Source organism: Cygnus olor, chromosome 17, assembly GCF_009769625.2.
Source record: "Cygnus olor isolate bCygOlo1 chromosome 17, bCygOlo1.pri.v2, whole genome shotgun sequence".
Classification (NCBI taxonomy): domain Eukaryota; kingdom Metazoa; phylum Chordata; class Aves; order Anseriformes; family Anatidae; genus Cygnus; species Cygnus olor.
In genome coordinates, this window is record NC_049185.1 from 1,791,454 (window position 1) to 1,810,062 (window position 18,609).

General features: G+C 70.4%; 2 protein-coding genes across 7 annotated transcripts; both read left to right on the plus strand.

Annotated features, from left to right (window-relative positions):
* Window positions 1-225: 225 nt before the first annotated feature.
* On the plus strand, window positions 226-7,437 carry NIPSNAP1 (nipsnap homolog 1). Of its 6 annotated transcripts, none has more exons than XM_040577177.1 (15): window positions 226-367; window positions 1,011-1,074; window positions 1,505-1,621; window positions 2,240-2,312; window positions 2,559-2,656; window positions 2,869-2,972; window positions 5,199-5,326; window positions 5,447-5,492; window positions 5,778-5,872; window positions 6,101-6,171; window positions 6,274-6,414; window positions 6,613-6,644; window positions 6,799-6,893; window positions 7,010-7,093; window positions 7,171-7,437. In XM_040577177.1, the coding sequence occupies exons 2-15, from the start codon at window positions 1,030-1,032 to the stop codon at window positions 7,233-7,235; spliced, it is 1,194 nt and encodes a 397-aa protein (XP_040433111.1). In that variant the 5' UTR covers window positions 226-367; window positions 1,011-1,029; the 3' UTR covers window positions 7,236-7,437. The 6 variants fall into 6 exon arrangements, with proteins under 6 accessions (XP_040433111.1, XP_040433112.1, XP_040433113.1 ...); XM_040577178.1 differs by having other exon boundaries at window positions 1,517-1,621; XM_040577179.1 differs by lacking the exon at window positions 1,505-1,621.
* A 242-nt stretch (window positions 7,438-7,679) lies between these two features.
* Window positions 7,680-18,461, plus strand: THOC5 (THO complex 5). Its single transcript, XM_040577176.1, has 19 exons — window positions 7,680-7,897; window positions 8,148-8,291; window positions 8,719-8,832; window positions 9,533-9,630; window positions 9,713-9,859; window positions 11,566-11,680; window positions 12,168-12,300; window positions 13,230-13,307; window positions 13,636-13,676; window positions 14,197-14,296; window positions 14,722-14,830; window positions 16,205-16,306; window positions 16,430-16,526; window positions 16,729-16,843; window positions 17,247-17,350; window positions 17,431-17,518; window positions 17,612-17,727; window positions 17,888-18,078; window positions 18,268-18,461. The coding sequence occupies exons 1-19, from the start codon at window positions 7,802-7,804 to the stop codon at window positions 18,329-18,331; spliced, it is 2,052 nt and encodes a 683-aa protein (XP_040433110.1). The 5' UTR covers window positions 7,680-7,801; the 3' UTR covers window positions 18,332-18,461.
* Window positions 18,462-18,609: the final 148 nt, after the last annotated feature.

The following is an 18,609-nucleotide window of genomic DNA, read 5'->3' on the forward strand; positions in this document are numbered from 1 at the left end:
GTCCCTGTTCTCGTGGGATGCCCGTGATGCTGTGGGATGCCCGTGTTGTCGTAGGATGTCCCTGTTCTTGTGGGACGCCCCCGACGCTTCAGATGCCCACGATACTTCGGGGTGCCCACGATACTTCGGGGTGCCGTGTTCCCGTGGCCGCCCGTGGCCGCCCACGCCGCCGTGGGACGTCCCCGGGGTGCCCCACTGCTCGGTGCCCGTCCCCATCCGCGGTGTCACCGCGGGGTTGGGATGGGGGCGGGCGCTGCCCCGTGCCAGCCCCCCGCGGGGTCACAGCCGGGCTGCGACCGCAGGGACGGGATAACGGGACCGGGACCGGCACCGGGATAACGGGACCGGGACCAGCTCCAGAATAGCGGTACGGGACTGGGATTGGGGCTGGGGTAGTGGGACCGGGAGCAGCACCGGGGGAATGGCGCGGGATGGGATTGGGGCTGGGGTAACGGGATAATGGGGGGGGACTGGGGCACTGGGATCGGTGCGGGGGTAACGGGTCGGGACTGGGACCAGCACCGATAGCGGGGTGGGGACTGAGGGCAGGCGGGGGTAATGGGGTGGGACTGGGACTGGAACCGGGACCGGCACTGGGATAACGGGGTGGGACTGGGACTGGAACCGGGTTAATGGGGTGGGACTGGGATCAGAACCGGGACCGGCACTGGGTAACGGGGTGGGACTGGGACTGGAACCGGGTTAATGGGGCGGGACTGGGATCAGAACCGGGACCGGCACTGGGATAACGGGGTGGGACTGGGACTGGAACTGGGTTAATGGGGCGGGACTGGGATCAGAACCGGGACCGGCACTGGGTAACGGGACGGGACCGGGACCGGGACAAGGGGACGGAGCCGGGCAGGATGGGACCAGCGGCGGGCGAGGAGCCCCCCGGCCCCCCCTTTCCCGGCCCCCCCGGCCCAGCGCCCCCGCACGCCGCAGAACGGGGCCTCTGTGCGCGGGGCGGTGGGGGCTGAATGGGGCCATTCACGGTGGCCCCCCCGCAGCCGCCCCCGCTGGGACCCCATGGCCGGCCGCGACACGGCCCCCCCCCGGCCCCCCGGCACCCAGGTGGGCACGGGGGGGCTGGGGAGGTGGGGGGGGGCAGGGGGAGCTATGGGGGGGCTGGGGGAGATGGGGGGGGCAGGGGGAGATATGGGGGGGCAGGGGGAGATGGGGGGGCAGGGGGAGCTATGGGGGGGCTGGGGGAGCTATGGGGGGGCTGGGGGAGCTATGGGGGGGCAGGGGGAGATAGGGAGGCAGGGGGAGATGGGGGGGTCGGGGGGGCATAGGGGGCTATGGGGGGGGGGCAGGGGGCATGGGGAGCTATGGGGGGGGGGCTTGGGGCTGGGGGGTGCCCCAAAGGGGACCTGGGAAGGGGGACCCCGGGGATTGAGGGGGGCTGTGAGGGACAAAGTGAGACGGGGGGGGATGTTTGGGGGGGGGACACAGGGGGACAGGGCCCTGGGGGGGGCTCTGAGCCCCCCCCCCTCCGGTGAAGCCCCGTCCCCAGCCCTGCCGCCCCGTGCCGAGGGTCCACGCCTTTGGGAAGGGGGGGCAGGCGATGCGCAGGGACCCCCGCGTCCCCCCAGCCATGAGGGGCTGGCTGCACAAGCAGGTGGGGGGGGGGGGATTTTGGGGGGGGTTATGGGGTTTGGGGGGCTGGGAGGGGTTGGATTCGGGGGGGTTATGGGGTTTGGGGGATGAGAAGGGTTTCAGGGGAGGGTCTGGGGGGTGCTGGGGGTACTGGGGGGGTGCTGAGGCTGCTGGGGGGGTTATGGGGTTTGGAGGGGTCTGGGGGGGTTGAAGTTTGGGGGTTTATGGGTTTTGGGGATCGGAAGGGTTTTGGGGGGGAGGGTCTGGGGTTTGGGGTTTGAAGGGGTCTGGGGGGGTTGGATTTTGGGGGAGGGCTATGGGGTTTGGGGGGGGTGTGGGGAGGGTTATGGGGTTTGGGGGATCAGAAGGGTTTCACGGGGAGGGTCTGGGGGGTGCTGGGGGTACTGGGGGGGTGCTGAGGCTGCTGGGGGGGTTATGGGGTTTGAAGGGGTCTGGGGGGGGTTGGATTTTGGGGGGAGTATGGGGTTTGGAGGGGGCTGGATTTGGGGGCCTGGATTTGGGGGGGGGGTTACAGGATTTGGGGGATCAGAAGGGTTTTAGGGGAAGGTCTGGAGCGTACTGGGGGGGGGTTGTTTTTTGGGGGTGCTGGCTCAGCCCCCCCCCCCCCCGTGCCCCCCAGGACAGCTCGGGGCTGCGGCTCTGGAAGCGGCGCTGGTTCGTGCTGGTCGATCTCTGCCTCTACTACTACCGGGGTGAGGGGGGGGCACCGGGGGGGGCATCGGGGGGGCCCGGAGTGAAGGGGGGGGGCCCTGGGGGATGGCCCAGGGGTCTCTTGGGGGGGGCTGAGCACAGTGGGGGGATCCCGAGCACAGTGGGGGGGTCCCAAGGTCCCTACAGTGGGGCTGGGTTTTTTTTTTGGGGGGGAAAGTTTGACGGGGGGGGGTCCTTGGGGCTGCCCCCCTCCCTGAAGCTCCCCCCCCCCCCCCCGTTGCCCCCAGACAGCAGCGAGCAGCGGGTTCGGGGGGGGCTCCCCCTGCCCAGCTACCGGATCCGCGTCCTGGGCCCCGCTGCCAGCGCCCCCCGCTTCCTCTTCACGGTCAGTCCGGGGGGGGGGCACCCCGACCCCTGCCACCCCCCCAAGCAGGGGGACCCCCAAACCCTGGGGAACGGGGACCCCAAACCCTGGGAACGGGGCCCCCAAGCCCTGGCTCGTCGCGGGGATCTGGGGGTGCCGTGGCTTGAGGGGGGGGGGGGCACACACAGGGCCCCCCCCCCATGTTCCCCCCCCCTCCCCAAACCCCCGTGCAGGCGGAGCACCCCGGGATGCGGCCCTACGTGCTGGGGGCCGAGAGCCCCGCGGAGCTGAGCGCCTGGGTGTGCGCCCTGCGGCGCTGCGCTGCGCCCCTGGGGGGGTGAGCCCCCACACCGGGGGGGTGGGCAATGGGGGGGGGGCACGGGGGGGCGTGGGGGAGGCGTGGGGGGGATTTGGGGGGGCTACGGGGGAGGTTTGGGGGGGATATTGGGGGATATGGGAGGCCTTGGGGGGACACAGGGGGATATGGGGGGACACATGGGGGGGCCTTGTGGGGCCATGGGAGGACATGGAGGGCCATGGGGGGGCACATGGGGGGGACATGATGAGATTTTGGGGGCCTTGGGGGCACGCAGGGGTACATGGGGGGATACGGGGGGATATAGGGGGACAAATGGGAGGTTGGGGGGGCCTTAGGGGGACATGGGGGGACATGGGAGGACACACGGGGGGATATGGGGTCCTTGGGGAGGGCATGGTGGGGTTTGGGGGGGCCTTGGGATCACACAGGGGGACATGGGGGGATATGGGGTGATCCGGGGGGATATGAGAGGCCTTGGGGGGGACACAGGGGGATATGGGGGGATACCTAAGGGGGGCCTTGGGGGGACGTATGGGGATATGGGGTCCTGGGGGGGGGACGTGGAGAGATTTGGGGGGCCTTGGGGGCACACGGGGGGATAGGGGGGATATAGGGAGTGATATGGGGGGACACAGGGGAGGTTGGGGGGCCTTGGGGGGACATGGGGGGGACACACATGGGGATATGGGGTCCTTGGGGGGGACGTGGTGGGATTTGGGGGGGGCCTTGGGGGCACACGGGAGAATATGGGGGGACATGGGGGGGGGTTGGGAGGACATGGGGGAGATAAGGGGGGACACGGGGGGATTTGTGGGGATATCGGTGACCCGGGGGGATAGGAGGGGACACGGAGGCCTTGGGGGGACACGGGGGGTACAGGGGGATATGGGGGGACACATGGGGGGACACATGGGGGGGGCCCTGGGGGGCCTTGGGGGGGGGCCGTGGAGGCACACAGGGGGCCGTGGGGGGGCCGTGGGGGCCCTGAGGTGCCGGGGGGCTCTGACCCCGCCCCCCGCCCCCAGCCCGGCCCCGCCCCCGCCACCGCCCTCCCCTCCGGAGCCCCGCCCCCCCGGCGCCGCGACCAATCAGCGGCAGCCGCCCGCCTCGGCCGGCGGAGGGCGGGGGGCCGCGGGGGAAGGCCCCGCGGCCAATCGGGCGCCGCCCTCCGCGAGCGGCCCCTCTGATTGGCTGCCGGCGACCGAAGGCGCGGCCGCGCTGCGGGCGGCCGGCGAGGCCTGGCGCCGGCCGTGGGAGCAAAGCCTCGTGGGGAGCGAGGGCGGGGCCGGCGGCGCGGCGCGGCGGCCAATCAGGATCACGGTGCTGCAGGCCAGCTTCTGAGGGCGGCGGCGGGCGTGGCCAACACGGGGCCCCGCCCACCACGGGGCGGCGGGGGCGTGGCCTCGAGCGACCACGCCCCCCGCGCCCCTCGGCCAGGCCCCGCCGCGGCAAGATGGCGGCGGCGCTGCGGGGGCTGCGGTGCTGCGGGGGCGGCGGCGGGGCGCGGTGAGCGGGGGGGGGGGGGGCGGCGGCACCGGCACCGGGGCGGCACCGGCACGGCACCGGCAGCGCCCCCGGGGCCCGGCGGAGCCCCCGGGCTCCAGCTTCCCTCAGGCCCCGGCCGCTCCCACAGGCCCCGGCCCCCCCCAGGCCTCATCCCCCCCGCTAGGCCCAGCCCCCCCCCCAGGCCCCATCTTCCCCTCAGGCCCAGCCCCTCCCCCATGGGCCCAGACCCCCCCCCCTCAGGCCCAGCCCCCCCCCTCAGGCCCTTTTCCCCTTCCCAGCCCCCCCCTCAGCCCCCAGCCCCTCAGCCCCCAGCCCCCCCCCCACGCCCCCGCCCCCCCCAGCCTCCCTTCCCCCCCCCCTTCCTTTCTCTCCCCCCCCCCTCCCCAGCCGCGGCCCTGCCAAGGGGGTTAAGGGGGGGGGGGTTGGTGTCATCCCGGCCCCCCCCGTGTGTACGGGGCCGTTGACCCCGGCCCGCGCCGTTAATACATTACCAGGGCAAAGGTCTGGCCCCGCTGCGCTGCCTCCGTGTGCTCTGTGCTGCGCCGCAGCCCCTCGGCGTGGGCCCTAGGAGATGAACGAGCCCCCTCCCGGGGGGGCGCCTTGGGGGGGGATGGGGGGGGGAAAAGGAGTCCCGGAGCAGGGCTGGGGAGGGTCCGCGCCGCCTCCGCCTCCCGTTGTGCCCCCGCACCAGGCCGCAGCGGTCGTTCCCCGGTGTTCCCCCCCCGCCACCCCCCGCAGGGCGTACTCGCGGGACAGCGAGGGCAGCTGGTTCCGCTCCCTGTTCGTGCACAAGGTGGACCCCCGCAAGGACGCCCACTCCAACCTCCTGTCCAAGAAGGAGACCAGCAACCTCTACAAGATCCAGTGTGAGTGCCCCGCAGGCAGGCAGGGGGAACGCACCCCAGTAACTCGTCTGTCCGCCCCGTTTCCACCTCGATCCCCGCTGTGACAGGCGACAGAGCCTCTCGCCCTCTTTCCCCCCGCAGTTCACAACGTGAAGCCAGAATGCCTGGATGCCTACAACAGCCTGACGTGAGCCCCCGCTGCTGCCCTGCCGTGCGCTGGGGGGGGCTGCCCGGTGTCCCAGTGGGGTCTGGGGGGGGGCTGAGATGGAGGGAGACCCCCCTCGTGCTGGGCTGGGAGGGCAAATGGGGGTGCCAGGAGCATTCAGGGGTAAGAAACTCAGCCCCCTTCTCGCTGGGAGAGACGCAGCTGCTGCCCGCCCAGCCCCCAGCCTCCCCCTTTCTCCTATTTGGGGGGGGGGGGGGTGTCCCAGGAAGACGGCCGCCCCCCGACCGCCCCCTGTGCCCCGCGCAGAGAGGAGGTGCTGCCCAAGCTGCACTTGGACGCCGATTACCCCTGCGACCTGGTTGGGAACTGGAACACGTGGTACGGCGAGCAGGACCAGGCAGGTGAGCGCTGGGCTCCTGCACGAAGAGACAGCGAAGGCAGAGCCCCCGACGGGGGCACCCAGCGGCCCCCAGGGGCTCCCCCGTCAGCCCCCTCCTAGCCCTGACCCTGGCGCTGGGCAGGGAGAGGACGCGGGGTGAGCCCTGGTGGCCCGCTGGGGGGGGGGGGGGGGGCACTGCGGGGCGCCCGGTGCCTTTCCCCCAGCCCACGCCTCGCCGGTGCCGTCCCAGTGCACCTCTGGCGCTTCTCGGGCGGGTACCCGGCCCTCATGGACTGCATGAACAAGCTGAAGCAGAACAAGGTACCGCTCGAGCCGGCAGCGCGCCGCCCTCCCGCGGCCCCCGCCCCCCCCCCCCGGGGTGCCCCCGCTCGCAGCAGCTCCCCCGGCTCTGGCTGTCCCCAGGAGTACCTGGACTTCCGCAAGGAGCGCAGCCGCATGCTGCTGTCCCGCAGGAACCAGCTGCTGCTCGAGTTCAGCTTCTGGAACGAGCCCCTGCCCCGCCCGGGGCCCAACATCTACGAGCTCAGGACCTACAAGCTCAAGGTGGGGCGCGGCGCCTCCGCGGGGTTTGGGCGCCTCCCGGGCTCGGCTCCGGGACCCGGCTGGGAAATCCCAGAGCCCCCAGCGGGGGCTTGGGGGCTGCTGAGCCCCGGGGATTGCGCCCCGGCCGTGGGGAGGGGAGGGAGCGGGTGGTGCTTGGGACCCGGCCGCTTACCCTGCGGGTTCTTCCTCCGTCTCCAGCCAGGGACCATGATTGAGTGGGGCAACAACTGGTAAGCGGCTGCCTCCTGCCCGGCCCCGCGGCCGCGTCCTCGTCCCTGGAAGCGGGGCGCGGACAAAGCCTCGGCCGTCCTCAGCGCAGGGACACGGGGGGGGGGGGGACCTTGTGCAACCCCCACCCCCCGGCGTTCCCGCCCCCTTTGCCAGGGCTCGGGCCATTAAGTACCGGCAGGAGAACCAGGAGGCCGTGGGCGGCTTCTTCTCCCAGATCGGGGAGCTCTACGTCGTGCACCACCTCTGGGGTAAGCCTCTCGCCGCCCTGCCGCCGCCGCCCCCGCCTCTGCCCCCCACGGCACCCGAAGCCCCGCACGCCGCGGGGCCGCAGCGGGTTCGGACGCGAACCTTCCCGTCCCGGCAGCCTACAAGGACCTGCAGTCCCGCGAGGAGACGAGGAACGCGGCGTGGCGGAAGCGGGGCTGGGACGAGAACGTGTACTACACGGGTGAGCGCGGGGGGGCGGGGGGGGGCGGCCCCGTGGGTGCCCGCAGCGCGCCGTGACCCCGCTGTTGCGTTTCGCAGTCCCGCTCATCCGGACGATGGAGTCGCGGATCATGATCCCGCTGAAGATCTCCCCGCTGCAGTGACCGGACCGGACCGGGGGGGGGCCGAGTCCCGCGCCCCCGGCCCCGTCCCGTGCCCAGCCCCGGGGCTGGGGCAGCCCCCGGGTCCGGTGGGGTGCTGGGGGGGGGGGGGGCTGCGGAGGCGGGGCAGCTGCTGTTAATTACCGCTAATGACGTGCAAATGAGGGGCTGCGCGGCGGGACCAATTAAACGATTCATTGCCGCTCTCCGTGCCTGGGCCCCCCCCCCCGCCAAAGCGCCGCCGGCGGGGCTGAGGCCACGCCCACGCCGCGCAAAGCCACGCCCACGCCGCGCAAAGCCACGCCCACGCCGCGCAAAGCCACGCCCACGCCGCGCAAAGCCACGCCCGCTCGCTCGCCCGAGGCCACGCCCCCTCGGGAGGACCGCCCGCCGGGGGGGGGGTGGGGGCGCTCTGCCCCGCCTGGGCCGCGCTCGTCTGCTCCGCGCGTCACTTCCGGGCGGCGGCGTGCGACGGGAGCGGGAGCGCCGGGAGGGACCGGGAGGGACCGGGGGGGCTCAGCGGGACCGGGAGGGGCCGGGGCCGGGCCCCCGGCAGCGCCCCCAGCGCCATGTCCTCGGAGGCCGGCAAGAAGCGGAAGCCCAAAGTGATCCGCACGGACGGCGCCCCGCCGGAGGGCAAGCGCGGCAAGGCGGAGGGCGAGCAGGTAACGGCGGGGCCCGGCCCGGCCCTCAGGGGGGCGCCGGGTCCCTCGCGGGGCCGGGCACGGCGAGCGGGGCCGGCCGGGGGCCTCGAGGCGAGGCGCGGGCCCTGCCGGGCCGCTCCCGGAGCCCGGGGCCCGCGGCGGGGGGTGGGGGGTCCCGGGGCACCGCGCTGCCCCCGAACCCTTCCCGGCTTAGCGGGGCGAGGAGGGCCGCCGGTGTAACGGGGGGGCCCGCGGCCCGCTCCCCGCGCAGGACGCCCGGTACTACAGCGAGGAGTGCGAGGTGGATCTGCGCGACCCCATCAAGGACTACGAGCTGTACAAGGAGACCTGCCAGGAGCTGCAGAGGCTCATGGCGGAGATCCAGGAGCTGAAGAGCAGGGGCATCAAGGAGAACGTAAGGAAAGCCGCGGCGCCAGGCTTGACGCGCTCTGTGCTTTGACGTTGTCCCTTAAGCGGGGAGCAGCGGAAGCCGTGCTCTGTTCTGGGGGGGGGGATTAGGAAAATGAAACGGTCTGCCTCGAGTAAAATAAAACGCGACCTAGCTGAGGCCGTGGGGTCTCTGGCCGAGCGCTCGTTGCGCGGGCTGGGTCACTGATACGTCAGGTGGCGTTGGGCTGTGCCGGGAAGCGCGCTGGCGGATCGGGGCTCTCAGGGAAGGCGCTGAGCCCCCTGTGGTGCTGGGAGCCCCTCTGGGTACGCCCGGTGGCGGCCTGGGGCGCGGGCGGCGGGAGGCCCGGTAACGCCACCGCGGCTCCGCGGAGCTCAGGGGCTCTGCGGCCGGGGCTCCCCCGCCGCCTCCCGCAGCTCCCTCCTGCCCGCAGGCCTCCGAGATAGACGAGCGGCGCGTGCAGAGCTGCGTGCACTTCATGACCCTGAAGAAGCTCAACCGGCTGGCGCACATCCGCCTGAAGAAGGGGCGAGACCAGACCCACGAGGTACGGGGCCGGGGGGCGGCTGGCCTGGGACGGGGCTCCAGGGGGGGCTGCGGCGGGCGCGGGTGGGCAGAACGAAGCCCCGCCGGGCGGTGCTCTCTGCGCTAGAGGTCTGCCGGGAGGCTCTGCGGCGACGCAGAGGCCGTAATCGTGACGGATTACGAAGGAGGGACGTCTCCTGTCTGTAGCGGTGAGGCGGGAAGCTCTGCCTCAGGTGCCCGGCGTGCTGCGGGCCTGAGAGATGTGAATTTCGGGCTCCAGAGCTTTTACCCGGACATCTCAAAAGAGTTTTTCACGGTACAGCAGCGTTCATTTTCAGCGTGTTGCTGGGGAAACAGGCACAGGGACAGGCTGGGCCCGCGTGCCCAGGCAGCTCTGCCCTGGTCTCATCCCCAGAACGTGCTGCGTCCCCGAAACGGAACAGGATCGGTTTGAGGTGATGAGCGTTTGCTTCCCCAGTCCTGGAAACGTCATTTTTTCCTCTAAATGGTTGCATAGCCCCAAAGCCGTCATCCCTGGGCGGTGCCAGGGGGCGTGCGGGTATCGGTGACGTTTGTGGGGTAAAAACCCATCCCCGCTCGCCCCGCTGGGCGCTTCCGTGTGCTCGGGGTCTCCGGGGAGGGGCGTCCTCACGGCTCTGCTGCCGCCGCCTGTGCCTCCTGCCCTGCGTCTGTCGTGGTCACCGGCCGCGTCTGTGTTTCAGGCGAAGCAGAAGGTGGACGCCTATCACCTGCAGCTCCAGAACCTGCTCTACGAGGTGATGCACCTGCAGAAAGAGATCACCAAGTGCCTGGAGTTCAAGTGAGCTTGGCCGGGGAGGGCGAGGAGGGGCTGTGCGTTTGCCGCCCCGCCTTCCCTCACCCCGGTCCCTGTGTGTTTGCAGATCGAAGCACGAGGAGATCGAGCTGGTCAGCCTGGAGGAGTTCTACAGCGAGGCCCCCACCGAAATCAGCCGGCCGGACATCACCCTGACCGAGCCCCACCAGCAGACCCTCGCCCGCCTCGACTGGGAGCTGGAGCAGCGCAAGAGGTGGGTCGGGTCCGCCTGCAAAGAGCCGCGAGCTGGGCTCTGCGGGCTGCCGGGCGAGGCGGACACGAGGGAGAGGTTTCTGTCACCCTTCTGAAGCCGTCAAAGCAAGCGTAAAGCGAGCGGCGGATAGCTGTAACTGAGTCCTTGCCACGGGGAGCCGCCCCCTGGGGAGGGCTGGGCTGGCTGGGGCCCTTTCCGCAGAGCGGGGAGCTTTCGCGGAGGGGAGCCCCGCTGGGACTGCGCCTCGTGCTCTGCTTTGGGCAGCGAGGCGTCCTCGGCCGTCCTGAGGAACCCGCTGTGCCCGTCAGCGCTGGCTCCGGGGCGTGGAAAGGAGAAAATGGATTTCGGAGCTGGACGTTTTTGGCACGAGCGCCCCCCGTGTCTGCCCGGAGGCCGCCCAGCGGGGCGGTGACGTTTCGGGACGGGCAACGAGGCGCTGCGATCCGGCAGCCCGCCCTGCAGGACAGGGCGCGTGGGAGGAAGCGACCGCTGCTGTGTCTGCTGGGCTGTGGGGCAAGGAGCCGGGCTTGAGGGGCTCGGTCCTAAGGTCCTGCCGCCCTAAGGCGGGGTCCGGCCCCCTGGGTTCCTCGGCCGATGCAGGGCCGCCCAAGGAGCCTCGCTCTGGCAGCTCCTGCCCCCTGCGCAAAGCAAACACACCGTGACTGCCCCCTGCGCAGCTCTGCCTGCGGGGCACCGTTCGGCCTGGAGATCCGTTCGGGATTCTCCTTAACGTTGCTGCTTCGTCGCGAGCCGCGTAAAAAGCGAAGAGCTGAACCGTCCCACAGCTGCGTGACAAAATGCCGAGGAGCCGCGTGATGCCTGTCCCCGTTGCACGGTGTCTAGGGAGCACCGCGGCTGTGGTGGGAAGCAGTCTTTGCCCCGCGAGCGGACGCTGGCGCCGCTTTGGGCGCCTCTTGGTGCTGTGAGAGCTGTTGGCGTCTCTCCACGGCAGTCACGGTGGTGTCTGCAGCCCTGCCACCGCGTGGCGTGCTGGGTGTCCGTCCCTTGGGCTTCGTTCCGGAAGGTGCCTCGTGGCCGGAGGCACGCAGCTTTGCTCGCCTTGCTTGGCCCTGTTGCGGGGAGCTCAGCAGCGGCGTCTGGAAGCCGGGCTTCGGGGCTGCTCGGCGTAGGGCACTCGGCGTGCGTCGACCCAGCGCGGGTACGTTTCCTGCGTCGTGTCCTGCGCTCGCCGGGCGAGAGGCGGCAGCGCGCGCGGCGAGGCGGGACGGGTTGCGTGCTCCCTCGGGGCGAGCGCCCCCGGGGCTCTGAGTCGTGGCCAGCTTCCGTTTCCCTCGGCTTTCCGGCCGGGCGCGGAGAACTGCGTGAGCGCTCTGCTGCTGAGCTGACTCTCGGGAGCTCGACCTCGGGATCTGCCGACGTGGCACCAAGTGGGGGAGCCTCCTCGGGGTCAGGGTGAACCCGTTTGGGTCCCGGCAGCAGAGCTGGCGCGGGAGCAGCGCTGCTGAGGGAAGTTATGGTCGCTGCCCTGACTCGGTACGGCACGAGGCTCGGCTTCCACTTCCTCTCCCTGCATGCTCTGAGTTCCCGGCTGCCTCCGCTTGCCCTTGAGAGCCCTCTGCGCGTCCCTGCGCCAGCTCTCCCGGATCCTGCAGGGACTCGGGACAGCTCAGGGCACCTGGGGCTGCTGACCCGGGCCGGCCCCAGCGCCGCGCCGCGTGGTGCTAACCAAATTCCCCCCCCCGTAGGCTGGCGGAGAGGTACAAGGAGTGCCTGACCATCAAGGAGAAGATCCTGAAGGAGATTGAGGTGAAGAAGGAGTACCTGAGCAGCCTGCAGCCTCGCCTCAACAGCATCATGCAGGTACTCCCTGAGCCCCGCAGGGAAGGGAGAGCGTTGCGCGGCTCCGGGAGCGGCGCTAGCGCGGTCCCCTCCCGCTCAGCGTGGCGCCAGGGGGTGTCGGGTGCCGGCTGAGTGAGCGCACGTGTCCGAGCTGCTCCCTGCCCTGCCGGAGCCTCCTCGTTTATGCGGCAGCTCCTGCAGCGCTGCGGACGAGGATTCATTAAGCGGGCCTCCCCCCAGAGAGCCGCGCGCGGTTCCAGCCCCTTGCGGTTGCCTTGGGAGGAGGGAGCAGGAGGAGGAACTGGGTTATTTTCGCGTCCAGAAGTTTTCCAGGGGAGGCGAGCTGCCAGCCCCCCGGGGGGCTCGCCGTGGCTGTCCCCTCGCGTTTAACACCGCGGCTGCTCAGCTGCTTTCCGCTCTCCACGTGCCGGGGGGCGAGGGAGGCGCTGAGAAGGGCGTCCACTCCGTTCCATCCCCGGTCCTGGAGCCCGTCCCGTTGTCCCCCCAGGCCTCCCTGCCCGTCCAGGAGTACCTCTTCATGCCCTTCGACCAGGCGCACAAGCAGTACGAGACAGCCCGGCACCTGCCGCCGCCCCTCTACGTTCTCTTCGTCCAAGCCAGCGCCTACGGGCAGGCCTGCGGTGAGCACCGGGGGCACCTCACGGGCCGGGTTTCGGCGGTGCCAGCAGGAAGCGCTGCCCTGGGGAGGAGACCTGGGGCGCTGCGGGCCGTCCTGGCGCGTCCTGCTGAGCCCGGAGGCAGCACCCTGAGGCAGCAGCGTTTGAAACCTCGTTGGCTCGGCTCCGCTGGCCGGAAGAACTGCTGGCGGAGCTGCCTGCCCGCCTCCGCCCCCCGTCCTCGGCACCACACCAGGGTCGGCGGGGATAACGGCGGCCTGCGAGCCCGCCCGGTGCTGGTGCTGCCTTCTGCAGCTCACCTGAAAGCGTCCCCCCCCCTCGGCCAGCTCCGCGTGCGGAGGCCGGTTGTGGTGCTCGCTGAGCTCTCCCGCAGTCAGGATTTCCCAGCAGGGCTCAGGGTCGCCCCGCGCCGGCTGCGTCTCCTGGCTTGTGCGGGAGCTGCAGCCCCGCTGCTCAGCAGGAATGGGGTGGTTTGCCCAAAACCCCTAAAAACGAGTGCCGTGGCAGCTCGTTGCTCCCTCTTCGTGCCGTTCAGCCCCCAGCCCCTCCTGGTTCTTGACAGACCTGGTCTTTACGGCTTCCAGCGACAGTCCCTCCAACCCCAGCGCTGTGCTTCCTCTGACCCCATCCTGCCGGGAGATCCGGCCCCGTGGTGGCCCCGCAGAACCCTCTGGACACCCTCCTCTTCCTGCTGACCCCTCGTTTGAGCTTCGTGGGGCTCTGCCTCGTGCGGCCGTGGGGCAGGAGGTTTTTTGGGGCAGCGCTGCAGCCTGGATTTCCTTCTGCAGGCTTAGCAAACGCTGCGCGGGGGCGTGCTTCTGCAGGCGGTAGTCCCCCGCGCTCCCACCTTACCAGCTTGCGCCAAAGCTTTCGCGAACTGCCTTTCCCACACGGAGCTGGGTTCCTGACTTGGTTTGCGTGTCCCCGTGTAGACAAGAAGCTCGTCGTGGCCATCGAAGGCAGCGTGGAGGAAGCCAAAGCCCTGTACAAGCCGCCCGAGGACTCGCAGGGTGAGCGGGGAGGTGCTGCTGCAGCCGGAGGCTTGGGTGGAGGAGCGGGCGTGTTCTGGGCAGGGTGCTGGCCTGGGGGCGCTGGATGGGGATCCCAGCAGCCGATCACCCTTGTGCCCAAGTCCTTCCTGAGAGGGCTTCGTGGTCCCTCGTCTGTCGGAGTGACTTGTAGTGCCGGGGGAACGTTCCTGAGCCGGGCGTCACACCCGTTTTGCTTGCGAAGGGGGGATGACGACGTCTGGGGGGGAGCTGCGGTGTCAGCTTGAGGAGCTGGGTGTGGGAAGAGCCCCTCGCCACGGCGTTCACGCCCTCTCCTCTCCTTGGGCAGATGACGAGAGCGACTCTGACGTGGAGGAGGAGCAGACCACGGTAAGGGGCAGCGCCGTGCCCTCTCCCAGCTCCCTGTCTCGGGGACGGGCCCCGTGCGCCTGCTGGCTGGGAGGCGTGGGGCAGCTGGGCCTGGGAGCGGCTGGGGACCCAGCCCCGGGCACTGGCAGCGTGCGGGGAGGTGTGCTGGCCGTAAACCCGGCCGGTCCCAGGGGAGGGGAGGGCTGGCCTTGCCGGAGCAGCTGGGCGCCCCCGGGTGCCCCTCGGGAGGGGGGAGGCTGCGTTCCAGCGTCTGCCCCGAGCACGGCACGGCGGGGGGGGGGAACCTGCAGCGCTCGCGCCCCCCCCCCCCCCCCCCGCGCTCGCATCCCGTCTGTGCCTCGCCACCTGCCCGAAAGGGCACCGGGGCTGCTCGGGGCAGCTCCCAGCCCCGCCTGGGTGCGGGAAGGGGGCCGGGCAGGGAAGGACCTCGGGGCTGGGGAGGTGGGGAGGGAAGGAGAGGGCAGCGGGGGGCTCCCGAGGGGCGGCGGGACGGGGCCCACAGCTCCGTGCCCCTCCCCAGAAGCGGCGCCGGCCCACGCTGGGCGTGCAGCTGGACGACAAGCGCAAGGAGATGCTCAAGCGGCACCCGCTGTCCGTCACCATCGACCTCAAGTGTAAAGGTAGGCGGGGGCGGGCGGCCCTCGGCGCGGAGGTGGGCGGCGGGGGGTCGGGGAGCCTTTGTGGCAACGAGGGCAGAGCGGGGCAGCGCCGGGGGGGGTGCCCTGTCCCTGCCCTCAGCCCCACTCCCCAGGGATGGGCGGGGGCCGAGCAGAGGCACTGGGCAGCGCTGCCAGCTCTCCCCGCACTCCCCTTGCCCACGCGGGTGGGATGCCCTCGCTCTGAAGCCGCATCCCTCTGCTTAGGAGCTTTTCTCTTCGTGGCGGGGTCTTGGGCCTCCGGTGAATGCTGGTGGGGGTGTTAGAGGTTAGGGCACGCCGCTTGCCTGGCCCCGCTGTCCTAGCAGGGGCAGCAGAAGGGTGCGTGTCCCCGCAGGGAGCTCCGAGCCGGAGCACAAAGCACTGTTGCCCCTCCTCTGTTGGCACAGACGAGAACGTGCTCCACCTGACCTTCTACTACCTGATGAACCTCAACGTCATGACGGTGAAGACCAAGGTGACCACTGCCGTCGAGATGACGACTGCCATCAGCGCCGGGTGAGGGTTGCCCCGTGGGTGCTGAGCGTGGGGCCCGCGCGGAGCCCAGAGATTGTCACGAGCACCCTGCCCAGGTGTCCCCGCAGCACGAGGGCTGGCACGTGGTGGCAACGTCCCTCAGCTGAGCCGTGGGCCGTAAGAGCCCCGCAATGCCCAGTGAGTGTTCCTCGGCTCCCCCGCGGGCGGCGTGGGCCTCTGGGTGAGTTTTTATCCTCAGTCCCTCGCCTGCCTTACCGGGGGCATCGCAGAGGCCTTTGTGCAGAGCCGCAGTGCCCAAGTGCTGTCCTGGTTTGTTCTTTAACGCGTGAGGGAGGCCCCCAAGAGCACGGCTGCCCCTCTGCACGTGCGGAGTGCTCCCACCTCGCTGCCCCTGCCGTGTCCTCCCCGTTAGCTCCCGGGCTGTTGTGGGAGCCCCGCCAGGCTGCCGCAGCTCCAGGCAGCATCCTGCCTCCCTCCCCCTGCTACATCCCCACCACTGAACCAGGGGCAGGGCAGGTTGGGAACCACTTAGGAGAGCAGTGCCTGTGAGGAACCTCTCTTTGTCCACGTGCGGTCACCCTCCTGCAGCCAAACTGCTTTCCTCCCTCCTGCAGCCTTTGCCTGGCGGCTCCCTCCGCCTGCTTGCTCTGCGGCTCACCTTGTCCTGAGCACCAGAGATGCAGCTGCCTCTCCGCGGGCTCCCCAGGGACCGCTTGAGCCTGATTTGTGTGAGGACTGGCTGAAATGGCAGCTATGGGAGCCCGCCCAGGGAGCTCGGATCGGCTGAGCGCTCTCCCGGGCCAGGAGGAGGTGTCTGAGGAAGAGGGAGGCCGGAGAGGCTGGCCTGGGACCCCCGTAAGCAGGTGCTGCCTCCCAGGCTGTCCCTGCGAGGCCTCCCAGTCCTCCTGGGTTCGCTTTTCCCTGTAGGGGCCCAAACCCCTCCGTGACAGGCAGGTGTCCGTCCTTCCTGCCGAGACAAATCTTGTCGAGGAGCCCCCCTAGCCCCGGGTGAGACCCCCGAAAGCAGGGTCCTTCGGGGTCCCTTGCTTAGGGGAGGCTGGCGGTGGCAGGGACGCCCCTGGCCGAGCCCCCCCCCAGCCTGGGCTCCCCGCAGGGTTCCTGTGCAGGTGGTCATCAGTAGGTTTCAGAGTTAACGCACCGGGGTGCCTTTGAGCAGCTCCCTGGGAACCCCGGGGATTTTCAGCTCCTGTACAGCCAGGGAGATCTCCCCGGGAGATCTTCTGGAGTGGAACTAGGGGAAAGCCGCCGTGGTCTCAAAACCCAGCCCGCGGGGCTCGTCACCCCCCCCCTCTCTGGGCTCACAGCCTGTTAGTGGGTGCCCCGGAGAGACGAGGGGCCGTGCTGCTGTGCGATCCACCTCTTCCCTCCCGCCAGCGACCTGCTCTCCCCGGACTCCCTCCTGAGCTGCCTGTACCCGGGAGACCACGGGAAGAAGACCCCCAACCCCGCCAACCAGTTCCAGTTCGACAAAGTGGGGTGAGCGGGCTGCGCGCGGCCGCTGTCCTGCCGTGGGCTCGGGGCGGAGGAAGGAGGAGCCCGCTCCCCGCAGGGGAGGAAGCTCTCCGGGGTGGCCTGACCCTGCCTCCTCCTTCCCCGCAGCATCCTGACCTTGAGCGATTACGTGACGGAGCTGGGGCACCCCTACGTGTGGGTGCAGAAGCTGGGCGGCCTGCACTTCCCCAAGGATCAGCCTCAGGCACGTCTCGCCCCTTCCCTCCCCTCTCCAGCAGGATGCCGAGCTGGGCTGGCGGGGCTTTGGGGAGGCTTTGGGGGCGGTTGTGTCCCGTCCCGTCCCCCCGGGAGCCCGGGGCTCCAGCTGGCACCAGCCCCAGCCGCGGAGCGGCCCTGGCTGGGGGCTGCTGTCCCAGGCAAGGCGGTGACGTCCCCTGCTCCCCCAGCACACGGTGGCCGCGGACAACTCGCTGAGCGCCAGCCACATGGAGCTGACGGTGAAGCTGCTGCGGACGAGGCTGCAGTCCCGCCTGGCTCTCCACAAGCAGTTCGCCTCTCTCGGTGAGCGCCCGGCCCCACGCCCCCTGCCTGGGGACAGTGCCTGGTGCTACAGCTCTGCGCTGCCACCGCCCCTCTGTGCTCGGGGGGGCCCTGCTGGGGCGGGACAGGGCGGCTGTGTCCCCTCTCGATGGCCTTTGGGACCGGCCATCCCTGCGCCGGAGCAGATTCAGGCCGTGGCGGTAGGAGAGCCACGTTCCCAGGCGTGCCGAGTGCCCCTCGAGCAGGCTGGGCCCGCGCTGCCGAGGCTGTGAGCACCAGCAGGATCGCAGCCGAGGCTGCCGCTGCTCTCTGGGCGCCTGGTGAAGGTGTCGGAAGTTTAGGGGATGTCCCCGGGCCCCGGTTCTGCTGCCACCTGCAGAGAGCTCTTGTCCCCTGCCCCGCTCAGCCTGGTCCTTGCTTGCAGAGCACGGCGTGGTGCCGGTCTCCAGCGAGTGCCAGCATCTCTTCCCCACCAAGATCGTCTCGCGCCTGGTGAAGTGGACTGCCATCCCCTTTGAGGATTACGCGGTAGGCGCTGCGCGGAGGCCGCGTCCCCTCCAGCTCCTGCACCAGCAGCCGCTCACTCCTCCTCTTGCCTCCCCCCGCAGGAGCTGCCCTACACTAAAGACGTGCTGGAGGCCGGCTTGGCCGAAGACACGCACCTCTATTACATGGCCCTGATAGAAAGGGGCACAGGTAGGCGTTTCCTTCCCCCGGCAGTGCCTAATTATTAGCTGCCCGGATCGCCCCCGCGGTCCGTGGGTGATGTTTCTGCCCTGCCCTGTCCAGCCAAGCTCCAGGCCGCCGTGGTCCTGAACCCCGGCTACTCCGCGCTGCCGCCCATCTTCAGCCTCTGCCTGAACTGGAAAGGAGAGCGAACCGGCAACAACGACGACAACATTCGGGTAAGCAGGGGCGGTGGGGGAGGAAGCTGGAGATCTGCTGGCTTCTGGGGGTGTTCCCGGCCGTTCTGTGCCCTTAGCGAGGGAGCCACGGGGGCAGGTTGGTGGCTGGGAGGAGCAGAAAACCGAACTCAGGCCGTACTGCTCTCTGCGCCTCTGCCAGGCGATGGAGAGCGAGGTCAACGTGTGCTACAAGGAGCTGTGGGGGCCCAAACCCGGCTACCAGCTCCTCACCAACCAGCTGCAGCGCCTCTGCATGGTGCTGGACGTCTACCTGGAGACGGAGCCCCACGACACCAGCGTGGAGGGGCCCAAGGAGTTTCCCCAGGAGAAGATGTGTCTGCGCTTGGTCAGGTGAGGGCCCCGTGCCCTGGTGGCATTGCTGTCCCCGCACCTGGTGACAGCCACGCACCGCTTGGAGCCTTTCCTTTGCTGCCTGGCCCTTCCCATGGGTGCACCGGGCCTGGGAGCTTGCATTTACCCCCACGCCTGGCTGGAAGCAGACACCTGGGGGCCAACCTCCACCTTTTTCTCTTCTTGCAGGGGCCCCATGCGCTTGAAGCCCTTCAAGTTCAACTACCCTCAGGGCTTCTTCAGCCACCGCTGAGCCCCGCTGTGCTGCTCCGGGACCGGGACTCATCCTGGCACAGAGAGGAGTGTCCCCGTCCCGCTGTTTGAGTTCCTTTTCTGAGGTTTTTGGGTCTTGTTTTGTAACCGAAAGGATTAAACGCTGAACCGAAGGAAAATGATGTGTGTGATGACTGAGGCTGGGGAGGGGGACCCGGGGGTAATTCTGTCCCCTCTTGTCTTGGCCCTGGCAGGTGTGTGTCCCCCCCCAGCCCCCGTGCCTGGGGCCCTGCCTCCTTCCCTCCCTCCCCGCTGCAG

Excerpts from the sequence above, each read along its gene's own strand:
- THOC5 (XM_040577176.1), top strand. The coding sequence starts at position 7,802 with ATGTCCTCGGAGGCCGGCAAGAAGCGGAAGCCCAAAGTGATCCGCACG. Across the intron at positions 9,631-9,712 it reads ACCAAGTGCCTGGAGTTCAA|ATCGAAGCACGAGGAGATCG; the intron begins GTGAGCTTGGCC and ends GTGTGTTTGCAG. Across the intron at positions 17,728-17,887 it reads ACAACGACGACAACATTCGG|GCGATGGAGAGCGAGGTCAA; the intron begins GTAAGCAGGGGC and ends CGCCTCTGCCAG.
- NIPSNAP1 (XM_040577177.1), top strand. The coding sequence starts at position 1,030 with ATGGCCGGCCGCGACACGGCCCCCCCCCGGCCCCCCGGCACCCAG. Across the intron at positions 2,313-2,558 it reads CTGCCTCTACTACTACCGGG|ACAGCAGCGAGCAGCGGGTT; the intron begins GTGAGGGGGGGG and ends CGTTGCCCCCAG. Across the intron at positions 7,094-7,170 it reads CGAGAACGTGTACTACACGG|TCCCGCTCATCCGGACGATG; the intron begins GTGAGCGCGGGG and ends TGCGTTTCGCAG.